Source organism: Mytilus trossulus, chromosome 14 (assembly GCF_036588685.1).
Source record: "Mytilus trossulus isolate FHL-02 chromosome 14, PNRI_Mtr1.1.1.hap1, whole genome shotgun sequence".
Taxonomy (NCBI): Eukaryota; Metazoa; Mollusca; class Bivalvia; order Mytilida; family Mytilidae; genus Mytilus; species Mytilus trossulus.
The window spans coordinates 40414584-40426700 of NC_086386.1; the positions used below are offsets into that span (position 1 = coordinate 40414584).

At 33.4% G+C, this 12117-nt stretch overlaps 1 protein-coding gene across 1 annotated transcript; it reads left to right on the plus strand.

The window, feature by feature from the left end:
* The first annotated feature begins 1130 nt into the window (after window positions 1-1130).
* Window positions 1131-12103, plus strand: LOC134697755 (uncharacterized). The gene is made up of 8 exons (XM_063560042.1): window positions 1131-1388; window positions 3475-3634; window positions 5338-5438; window positions 6277-6402; window positions 7079-7258; window positions 8516-8631; window positions 10500-10631; window positions 12002-12103. The coding sequence occupies exons 1-8, from the start codon at window positions 1316-1318 to the stop codon at window positions 12101-12103; spliced, it is 990 nt and encodes a 329-aa protein (XP_063416112.1). The 5' UTR covers window positions 1131-1315.
* The last annotated feature ends 14 nt before the right edge of the window (window positions 12104-12117 follow it).

Genomic DNA, 12117 nt, shown 5'->3' on the forward strand with positions numbered 1-12117 from the left:
TTGAAGTACATCATACATTGTATATGGCTATTGCATAGACTTCTTACGTGTTCTAGTTCCAAACGTTGCCTAGTTTTGGGACCCAATTACTGTATCAAATTCCTAACTCCTCATTTGAAAATGACCATATGATCCCTATATGATGACCTTCATGCTCTCTGCAAGTAACGAAAGCCTTATCATTACCCTTGCATAGTTCCCGAGGTTAAATAGTCAAGTTTTCGGCCTGTATCTACAATGTACATGTAATATACTTTTTCAGGGCTGGTAAAAATTACCAGTTTTAGACTCTATAATTTGTAGAAGCTTTTTAAACTTTTCGCATTCAATATGCATGAAATATTTGTCACTGAACATTAAGGAAACATGCTTCAATAATTCATCGTTGATTTCACCCTTGAATATTTTGAAATATGAATCATACTTTGAGATATATACAATAAAGTGGGCCTGGGTGGGAATAAATCTACTGATAACTATTTGGTTATCTTTTTGTGGAAATTTCCCGTTCTATTGATTTCTTCTTGGCTATCATTATTTTGTGGAAATTTCCTCAATCTATTGATATCAATTTTGCATGGTTCACATCTTTTGTGTCGATTTTGGATTATCAAATACTCTCCCCCCCCCCCCCCCCCCCCCTTTCCAAGCATTATTAACTGTCGGAATGTGCATTTGGTGTATACACATTTGTACCGTTAATGTTGGTAATATGCATGATTACTAAACAAACTAAGTATTGAACATGTAAGTTTTCAATTTTAATCGACTGTAAGTTATATACAATGTACATGTATGCTTTTTTCTATGGTCGGGTTGTTGTCTCTTTGACACATTCCTCATTTCCATTCTCAATTTTATATCGTGCTTTGTAACGTTAAACACGTGTGACTTAATGAATAAAAAATACATGCATGCCCACCTGCCTTCCCGATTGAAATCGAGAGATAAAATCATTTACAAAGAAATATTAATTAATTTATAAACAATTTGTCATAATCCCGTAGCCTCAAATTTGATTGATATAATTTATTAATCCATATTTAAAAGAACATTATTTAATACACTAATCTTAATGTCGATGAAATTTGTTCTATTTCCAAAATCGGCTTAGTCTTTAAAAGTTTTAGACTTTGTCTTGGTAAAATTATTGTTTATGCATCCGTGACAATACTATTGCTAGGTAGATTAAAACAATGGCCGACACTCTAACATAAAGTTATATTTTGTATAGAAAAGATGAGAAAACGTTTTTTTATAAGATAATTAGGAAATATGGATGTTCTTCTACGGAAAGTGAAATTTCCAACATAAGATGATTTTGTGGCAACAGCCGTCATACTGGTTCATCTCTTTCATTCTTCTTCTTCAAAATCATGATGTCATAGGTAAGTTGAATTTGTATTGAAATCACTTAAGTATTATTTGTATTACAAACACAAATGTACTGAAAGACAAGAATGTATGACATCTTAAAATGAGGGTGGGCAGTGGCTCCTGACTCCCACTTAAGTACCCCAACTCTAAACTTAACCCCTTTCTATCATTCCCTTTCCTACTCCCACTCCCCTATCCCCTATCCCCTAACTGCCAGACAAAAGTCGGCCAAATTTTTGTTTCCGCATATGCATATTTTACTCCTACTTTTCACTTAGTTCCCACTTCTAACTTCCGCCACCCTCCCCACTAACTAGTCTTCCTGCTCCCTCATTCCTATGTCCCTTTGCCTCTGTCAAACCTCATACATGTACTTAGTATATAAAAATAAAATATATAGTCAAATGTTATTCTGAAACCACTATTCTCCGATTTATATTTTCTCTCACAATTGATTAAATTGTATATAGAAAGTTGACCAAATTGTTTAGATATATACTAATGTTTCCTCAAAATGAAAATGTTTAAACCAACAATGCAGGTAGGGGGATCCATAATGGACCCCCCTTTTTCACGATCAATGCTCACGTTTCAATGGGGACATATTGTTGGACCCCCGCCCCTAAACAAAAAAATGCCTCTTGAAAATATCTGGATCCGCCTCTTAACCAATGTCTCATTTTGGAAGCTCTCGAAAAGTATTATTATTAAAAACTTCCAACGACAAGGATCCGTAGTGGTGTTTTCCAATATTATTGAGCATGATCCCATTTTTAAATGGCATTTGGAAGTTTCAACTATACTTTCGATTCATTCACCTTGATTTATTGTATAACTTCAAGTCTTGTTTTATCACATATTTTGTACTGATATGTACGTTTTTGCATGGCCAATAATAGTCGGAAGTCAAGGTTGGTTATCAGCCCTCGGGGCCGATATCGATATCAGCCCTCGAAATCCATATCAAGCCCCCGAGTTTAACTTCCGGTAATCTGTTAATCAAAGACTATTTGTAAACAAGTTGAACACAATGAAAAGGAATTTAGAAAGTTAGAAGAAAAGAGTAGAAATTAACAGTGAAAATCACAAAAGTTCCCGTAAAATGTCGACATCATAAAGAATTTAGAAAATATATGACGCCACACTGGAATGAGTAGCGATATAGGATTATTCTTAAGCATTTTTTAACATTTGTAATGTAACACTTTAAAGTCGTTTTATATTTGCAATTCTTAGAATTAATATATTTATTGCTAATTATTTCTGAAACTTTTCACAAAACGTTGTTAACCTACTGTGATACAAACTTTTTTTTACTCACAGTGATACATTTTTTTATTTTTTTTTCGTTAAATATCTTTTTGATTTTTGATGAGTTATCAAACATAATTTGGTGTAAGCTATTTGTTTTCTCTTGCTTAAAAATATGTGATAAATAGATTATTACATGTCCTTTTTCATATGGTCCATGGTATCAGCCCACGACCCATATCAAGCCCTCGGGCTTAAGCCCTCTGGCTTGATATGGGAGTCTAGGGCTGAATCAATATTGATTGAATTTTATAACTTGTTAAAAGTAGTGACAAATATATCATGCATATTTGGGAATTATACATAAAATAATTGCTCATTGGGAAAAACATTGGAAAGATGTTTCGACTACTGTATTGTCGAGATACAGACTCTTGCTTAAATGACTGGGCCTAGAACGAGGCTTCTATTGACCCAGCTACAAGAAGCAATTTTATTATTGATCATATATGTCGTCAGTAAAAAAACTCGGGTCAGTTATTCACAATAGGTCAAACACATGTTAGTCACGTGGCCAGAAATTCAAGTTTTTTTAGGCTCACATGACCAATACAGTAATAAAGAAACTCGTGCGCTTTTCCACCATTTTCTACATGTGAAAATGCATGTACCAAGTCAGGAATATGACAGTTCTTGTCCATTCGTTTTTTATGCGTATTGTTATATGATTTTGCCATGTGATTATGGACTTTCAGAATTGATTTTCCTCTAAGTTCAGTATTTTTGTGATTTTACTTTTTACAGTTTGTCTAGTTTCTTATTGGCATACAATAATTTCTATTTAAGATGCAGCTTGTTTATTTCCTATGAATAGCGGGTCATGGCATTCAACAGACAAAGGATCGCTTTCCATTACATCAAATATAATAATAGATTATCCAACGTCAACATTTGGTAGCCTTAGTTTTGAATGCTATACAAGTTCTGGAACCCAATATGTAGCAAGGTAACTAAAGCGTTTTCAGAGTAAAAAATTAATAATTCCATATCATTTGATCTCTAGTAGAGTGTTGTCTTATTGGCAATCATACCTCATCATTGTATTTAAAATTTTATATTCATTTTACTTGGATGAAGATAATTGACTGTACTGGGGGTTATTTCTGTTTAATTCTGGTCCATTATTTTGATTATTATAACAGTCTTATATATTCCCTCTGAAAATCATTGTCTCTGTTTATCTACGTGATTTATAAAAATATAAAATATGTTTTTTTGTCGAGCTTGCAACTTTTGTTGTGATCCGTCGGCGGCGGCTACGGCGGCTACGGCGGCGACGGTGTTAGCTCACTTCTTAAAAGCTTTATATTTAAAAAGGTAGAAGACCTGGATGCTTCATACTTTGTATATAGATGCCTCTGTGTTATGTTATGTAGGCTCATGTTACGAACTTTCCGTCAGTCAACTGTCCAATATCCTTGATCTCATTTTCATGGTTCAGTGACTACTTAAAAAAAGTTCAATTTTTTTGTAATGTTAAATTCTCTCTTATTATAAGTAATTGGATAACTGTATTTGGTATGTGCGTACCTTGCAAGGTCCTCATGGCTGTCAGACCATTTTCACTTGACCTCGACCTCATATCATGGATCAGTTAACAAGGTTAAGTTTTCGTGGTCAAGTCCATATCTCAGATACTATAATCAATAGGTTTTGTATATTCGGTGTATGGAAGGACTAAGGTGTACATGTCCAACTGGCAGGTGACATCTGACCTTGACCTCATTTTCATGGTTCAGTGGTTATAGTTAAGTTTTTGTGTTTTGGTCTGTTTTTCTTATACTATATGCAATATGTCTACTATAATTGGTGTATGGAATAATTGTAAGGTGTCATCTGACCTTGACCTCATTTTCATAGTTCAGTGGTCAAAGTTAAGTTTTTTAGTTTTGGTCTATTTTTCTAATACTTTATGCATTAGGTAAACTATATTTGGAGTATGGAAATATTTTATTATCTATATGTCGGTTACGCAGGTTTTATTTGACCTTGACCTCATTTTCACGGTCCATTGCTAAGTTTTAAGACCGTCGGCAGTCTTCGGAGATGAACCCGATAGTTAGTTTTAAAGCTTCAAGACTTAAATGCACACGAAACAGATATAGCTATAATCAAGCCCAAAAAAGGGATGCTCTGTAAAAACTTTATTTTAGACTTTTTTATATTTGGTATATAAGTTAAAGTATGCCCCTTTAAACGTTAAAAGAAAACCAAGTTGTGCATACCGTAATAATAGTAGTTTATTCTGAGTGCAGGCTTTTCACGCTGCGTTGAAGACCATAGGTAGCCTTCCATTCTCAATGCTATTTGTATGCCGTTAAAATTACATTAAAGGTATTTTACCTACCTACCAATCTATTTGATATAATAGTTAAAGATGGAGGGTACCAAATGGATATACACACTCACATTCTTTAAGTCAAAGACAAACTGGCATTGCCACGGTAAACAAAAACGGAAAAAACGAAAACATTCTACAATGCAAAAATAATATATATAAGACTCCGCATTATGAACCACATAAAAAAACGGTGGTGATTGCTAGCTATGGGTTTCCAGAATAATGACCAGATAATACTCCTTACGTGGCACATATCGTGTTATTCGCGTAAGTGCTTCAAAAGCTGAATGTATTTTTATCTGTTTTAGATCAACTACTTTTACACGTTATGGTGTGGACGTTCGAGCATATTTATGCTTTAAGCTTGTAAAAGTCACCACGTTCCAATACTATTACTATGAAGATTCGGGTAGGTTGTTCTTAATATAATGAAAAGAAAATTAGCCATATCTCCTCTTTAAATTCATGTACTTCTAGTATTACAGCACTGCAGAAGCGCATTTTAATTCGTATACAGAGATGAGTCTCAACTTAAGGCGGTAGACCTAGGTTAAGGGAAATAACTCTTAAATCATCAGTACGTTTGTGTCAACCATTTTCAAAAATATATTCTAAGCTTCTATGTTACATAGATTATTTTCAATCTGTTTCAAGTAAATGCTTAAAATACATTGATGAACTTGACTTTTACAAACGCTTAACTGATCTAAAGAGTTATCTCCCTGAACCAAGGTCTACCACCTTAAGTAGCTACTGTAGTTCGGGTACAATCAAAGACTATATTACATTTATTTAAACAAGCATGGTTTGGATTTTTTTTTTAGCTTAAAAGAATGCTTTTCTGACAAGTCCTTAATAATGAATATAGTTTCGCTCGGTTCACTCCTTTAAGACTAAACTTTCAAAATGTTTTATTTCATTAGATTTGTATACAGATTAGATATCTCCTTCATATACCAATTTGCCCGTTTGGAATTTTATCAATCATCTGCTTGCATGTAAGTAAAACAATATCTAGTTGTTTTTATATATTGTATGTTCTTTTTTATAATTTCGGTCACTTGCATTTAAATTAAGGACTCTTTTAACCCCGCCACATATGCATATATGTGTTCCATAGCCAACGCACTCTTATAAGTTGTTGTTAAACATATTATCGTCCTGAACATGCATAAAATGTTTGCCACTGAACGTTAAGCACAAGATGAATCTTGAATCGTAAATTCTACAAATATCTGTATTTACAGTAAAGGATTCAACACTAAGTAACGAAAGGATGAAGACAGTAGCAAACACAGCAACTGTAACGGTCGCTGATATCTGTGACAGAACGGTGTACGCATATGGTTCATATAACATAATGGTGCAAGATGGTAAGATATTAAATGAGTGTAACGGTCGATTACATCTGTGACAGAACGGTGTACGCATATGGTTCATATAACATAATGGTGCAAGATGGTAAGTTATTGAATAAGTGTAACGGTCGCTGATATCTGTGACAGAACGGTGTACGCATATGGTTCATATAACATAATGGTGCAAGATGGTAAGTTATTGAATAAGTGTAACGGTCGCTGACATCTGTGACAGAACGGTGTACGCATATGGTTCATATAACATAATGGTGCAAGATGGTAAGTTATTGAATAAGTGTAACGGTCGCTGACATCTGTGACAGAACGGTGTACGCATATGGTTCTTATAACATAATGGTGCAAGATGGTAAGTTATTCGAGTGAGTGATGTACGCATATGGTTCATATAACATAATGGTGCAAGATGGTAAGTTATTGAATAAGTGAGTGAGTGATTGAGTGAGTGAGTGAATGAGTCAATTTTGTGAGTTAGTGAGTCAGTAAACTTTGTGACTTAATGTTATAACTGAGAGAGTTAGTTACTTGGATTGACTTATTTGATGAGACTTTTCGTTTAGAATTGGAATGCAATTTTTATTGTTTTACTTTTCCTTCTCTTTTTGATTGGAATGAAAGTATAATGATATATAACAGTTATTAATTTTACCAACCGTTTAATATACATTTTTAGGATACGCATCTGAAGCAGCTTCGACCTGTTCCAGTGTTATTCAGGGTGAATGGTCATACAACTTTACTGATAGTTCAGGGAATTCAGCGTGTAACTTCGATTCTTCCGTTGACATCTGTACAGATAAGAGTGCTTTAGCTTTTAACTACACACAGTGTACACAGAACATCATGTATTCGGGTATGTACACAAAAATATCTTTTGATAGAATAAAAAAATAACAATTAAAAATTGCTGCATATGGATTTTTTTATATAGATTAGACCTTTGGTTTTCCATTTTAAATGGCTTTACACTAGTCTTTTTTGGGGGGGAAACCTTTAAAGCTTGCTGTTCGGTGTGAGCCAATGCTCTGTGTCGAAGACCTTACTTTGACATATAATTGAATACTTTTACAAATTGTGGGTTGAATGGAGAGTTGTCTTATTGGCATTCATACCACATCGTGCACATTGTCGCATGTCTATTTACATGCATCGGGTATATAAGAACCATTCACATTTGAATGTCAAGATAGCATCAAAACAAGAGTACATGTACTTAAAAAGTTTCACCCTCAAAAGGGATATTATAAAATAACCAAATCAACCTACGGTATCATACTTCGTGCTTTGGATCAGTAGCTTCTGAATAATTTCCCAATTAAATAACAGAGAAACTTAAAAAGGTATGCTATGCCTCATTGCATTATCCAATGATATGAAAAGACTATTCAATAAACTTTTTAATTGACCATAGCTTCTTTTATAAATGAGATTTCAGTGACCTTGTGGTCTAAGTGTCTCGTCACAATTAATGCCGATCATTTACCTGCCAACACTGAAGTTGTAAGCTCAACGCCACACATGTATGGTGCGTTCGATTCCGATCTTGATTTATAAGGATTAACAAGTTTCCTGTCGAAGTTCGGTTGGTCCGTCTGAACAATGAATCCTAATTCCGCCACCAATAGAAACTAACCGCCGCAATGTGGTGTTGAACAACAACAATCAAATCAATGCTTTAAAATGATATTATGGTTGTTACATTTATGTTTTGTATTTAAGAATTGAATGCTTCATTTTGTAACTTTATTGGGGTGTAAAAGCGTTGACCGAAGTACATTTTGTATGTGCGCACGGTCAACGCTTTTACAACCCTATGAAGTTACAAAAAGAAGCATACAATACTTATAATTACATTTTTTTAGCTAGGATCATGAAAACACAAATTTTATATTTTTTTTATTTAATTCACCTGTGCACTTTATTGTGGGAACACGTGTTGTCATGAATGATAAGTTTTATTGAGTGATGCAATATTGCTTAATGAATAACACGTGATGTGCAGTTAGCCAATCAGAATAAAGTATTTTAACGAAACATACATCTAATGTAACTATTATATACAATTGTTTACTAATATAGTAACAGTTCAATGAATATATCATTTTTATAGCTCAAGGAGACCTGTATTGTTTATATTCATCATCTGGAAACTCCATGACATATCAACATGTACTTAATTTGGACACAACAACGGACGAATCTACCACCTACAGAATATCATGTTTGGTAAGATTATTAGTTATCTTGGTGTAATCAGGGGTGTACAGAATTTTACACCGTTGTTGAAAATTCATACACCCTGAGGCGCAGCCGAATGGGTGTATGAATTTTCAACAACCGTACGGTGTAAAATTCCGTACACCCCTGATTACACCAAGATAACGAATTTATTTCTTATGAACAATTCCTTCACTCATTTTGAAACCAGGATGTAAAATTGTAAAAATGGTAATGGAAAATTTCCAGCGTAATATTTTTTCAATGTCCATGTTGCTGCACATTGTCAAATACTTTTTGGAAAAATTCAGAAAATTAGTGTGTTCTTTTGAGTTTACAGAAAAAAAGAAAAAGTCAACCAATCAGATTGCAGTATTTTTGCTGCATAAGAAATAAAGCCTCTTACTTTGTTAAGTTGTTTGTTTGAAATGTTTTCGTTAAAAACGTATCAAATAATGAATATCCAACCAATACGGTCAATTATGTTATTTTCATTCTGGTGTACAAAGTTGGCGACGAATTTACATGTGATCTTCTACAACCAATCACAAGGTATTAATGTACGCTATTGTAAATTTCCCTTTCAAATACAGATTGATTACTATAACTTTGGAGGACACCCTCTTGCTGTTTATTCGAGAGAAGAAAAATTAAGAGCCATAGAAAAAACACAAAGGAGTAGGTCCGGTAAGAACCCTTTTTGGCCCCAAAATATAACAATTTTACAAAATTGTTAAAATGTAAACTTTTAGTTATTTATTGAACAGTTGAATGCTTCTGCTACATAAATATGGGCTGTTTTTGATAATACAATGCACATATATCTGGTTGTAGCACCATTAAGTCATGCTAAATTACTGAAATCTTCAAAATTCTATCATTTTAGTTAAATTTTAGACGGTTTCCGTGGAAAACGAAAGTGGCCGCATTCGTGTTCATCCTTAATATTGAGATGTAGATTGTATTTTATGATAATTCATAACATACATAAAGGTTGTGGATGAACACGGATGCGGCCACTTTCATTTTTGACAAAAAAAACATCTGAAAAGTTTTTTGGCATATTTGAGAGATTTTTCATATTTGAGCTTGAATTGGATCGTTTTTAATGACTAAATTAGTTAAAATCTATCACAAAAATTAATTGAATCAAGTGAAATAGACACTTTAGTGTTTAAAAAGTGGTCAAAATCTTACGTCAGATGAAACTGAAATTTGAGGCCAAAATGAGTCCTTACCGGACCTACTCTATTGAAGTATTAACCTCTTAAATTTAGAAAAAAAATACTTAGTTGCATTACCCTTTTTTTATATTTTACACACAGTTTTCTGGAATCGCTTGCTCTCCCTTTCTCAATAGCATCTCCTATCGCCACTGATATCTATCAATATCATCTTCTGTCGCCACTGATATCGATCAATAGCATCTCCTATCGCCACTGATATCGATCAATAGCATCTTCTGTCGCCACTGATATCGATCAATAGCATCTCCTATCGCCACTGATATCGATCAATAGCATCTTCTGTCGCCACTGATATCGATCAATAGCATCTCTTATCGCCACTGATATCGATCAATAGCATCTTCTGTCGCCACTGATATCGATCAATAGCATCTCCTATCGCCACTGATATCGATCAATAGCATCTTCTGTCGCCACTGATATCGATCAATAGCATCTCTTATCGCCACTGATATCGATCAATAGCATCTTCTGTCGCCACTGATATCGATCAATAGCATCTCCTGTCGCCACTGATATCGATCAATAGCATCTCCTATCGCCACTGATATCGATCAATAGCATCTCCTATCGCCACTGATATCAAAATCGGTAATTTGTCATCTTTTTTTTGTGTTTTTTTTTCTCCAGGTTATGTCAACTGATGGGAATTCACGATACATGACACAGTATCCCAATAATTGTTATGATGGTCAGACTTCAAAATCTGTGTCATCTCCAGGTGCTTCGATAGAATTTTCACTGAAGAGTAAGTGTGTATCGGTAACTTAACAACCTGGGCCCAGTTTCAAAAAGCTGTCTTAGGACTAAGACATGTCTTAGGATGGTCTTACGACATATCTTAGTCCTAAGTGGGTTTCACAAAGTGGTTCTAAATTAGACAGCTCTTAAAGTTGGTCATAAAGTTAGTTCAACGCGAGAGGTCTTATGATAGTTATACGTTTATCTATATAAATTACACTCATCGTAAGAGCTCTTAAAGTTGGTCATAAAGTTAGGACAACGCGAGAGGTGTCTTATGATGGTCTTAGGATAGTTATACGTTTATTTATACAATTTTTTTTTATATTAATTTTGAAAAAAATATCTTATTAACATCTAATTATCCTGTTCCTGCTTTTAACGCAATTTTTCTAGATTGACGGATTATCATGATTTGTCAACAATGTAAATTCGATGTATAATTGATATCAAGATTGCACGATTTTATCCCTTAACCTTTTATAACCAATAAAGTCGAAATTGAATTCAACTCACTTGTACCAAAATAATTATCATTTTATATTCTTGTTTTCTTAATTTTTCATTAAAAATTTCATATTTATATTGATGTATTGCTTGAAGAAAATTTATAAATAAATGACTTTTACTTTTTTTATATTTATTTTGCAAATTATGTCATTTATATTGATCAATACGTTTAGAATAATTTATGGTAAGACATACTACATTTACATGATTTTTTTCCGTAAATCATATTTATATTTGAAAATTTAAAGAACTTGAGACAGGTTTAGGATGTCTTAGCTAAGATCATCCTAAGACAGCTTCGAGACGAGGTCTGAGATATGTCCTAGGATAGTCATAAGAGGATCACAAGACATGTCCTAAGATATGTCTTATGACATGTCTTAGGATAGCTTCGTGAAACCGGCCCCTGGCTTAATTAGTAGAACATCCCAATTTTCTCACAATTAAGATTTCTTGAGGAGATTAACTACTAAATTTTCGAAGGAAGAAAGTCAGCGAGTCTTATTTCTTCATCGCGACTATTTATAAAAGAAGGGTGGAAAGCTTTCAATAATTTTGATAAATCACCCTGTTGGTAATAATATTTATAAGAAATTAAGCAAACCCTGAATCAGATATTCGACATTTAACTGCCGAAATGTGCATCAGGTGCAGAAAACGTTTTACCCTTAATGTTATTACTTTTTACGCAGTGTTGAAATGTCACCTTTAAATAAATATTAAGTTTATCGTAAAATAATTTAACTAGTACTAATTTTAGACATTGAGAGTACAGATTGAATGTTTAATTTCTTGTGATCTAAAGTAAAAAAAAAAAAAGAATACTAGTAATACGTAAACAAAATATAACATATTCTACATATTTTTGTTTCTCTTTTCAGGTAGCTGTCGTAAGTTTCATATGTTTAATTGAATGGCTTTTGAAATGTAAGAACACTATCTCCTTACAGCAAGTAATTATTCTACAGAAACAAAAATCTTAAACATTTTGAATGTA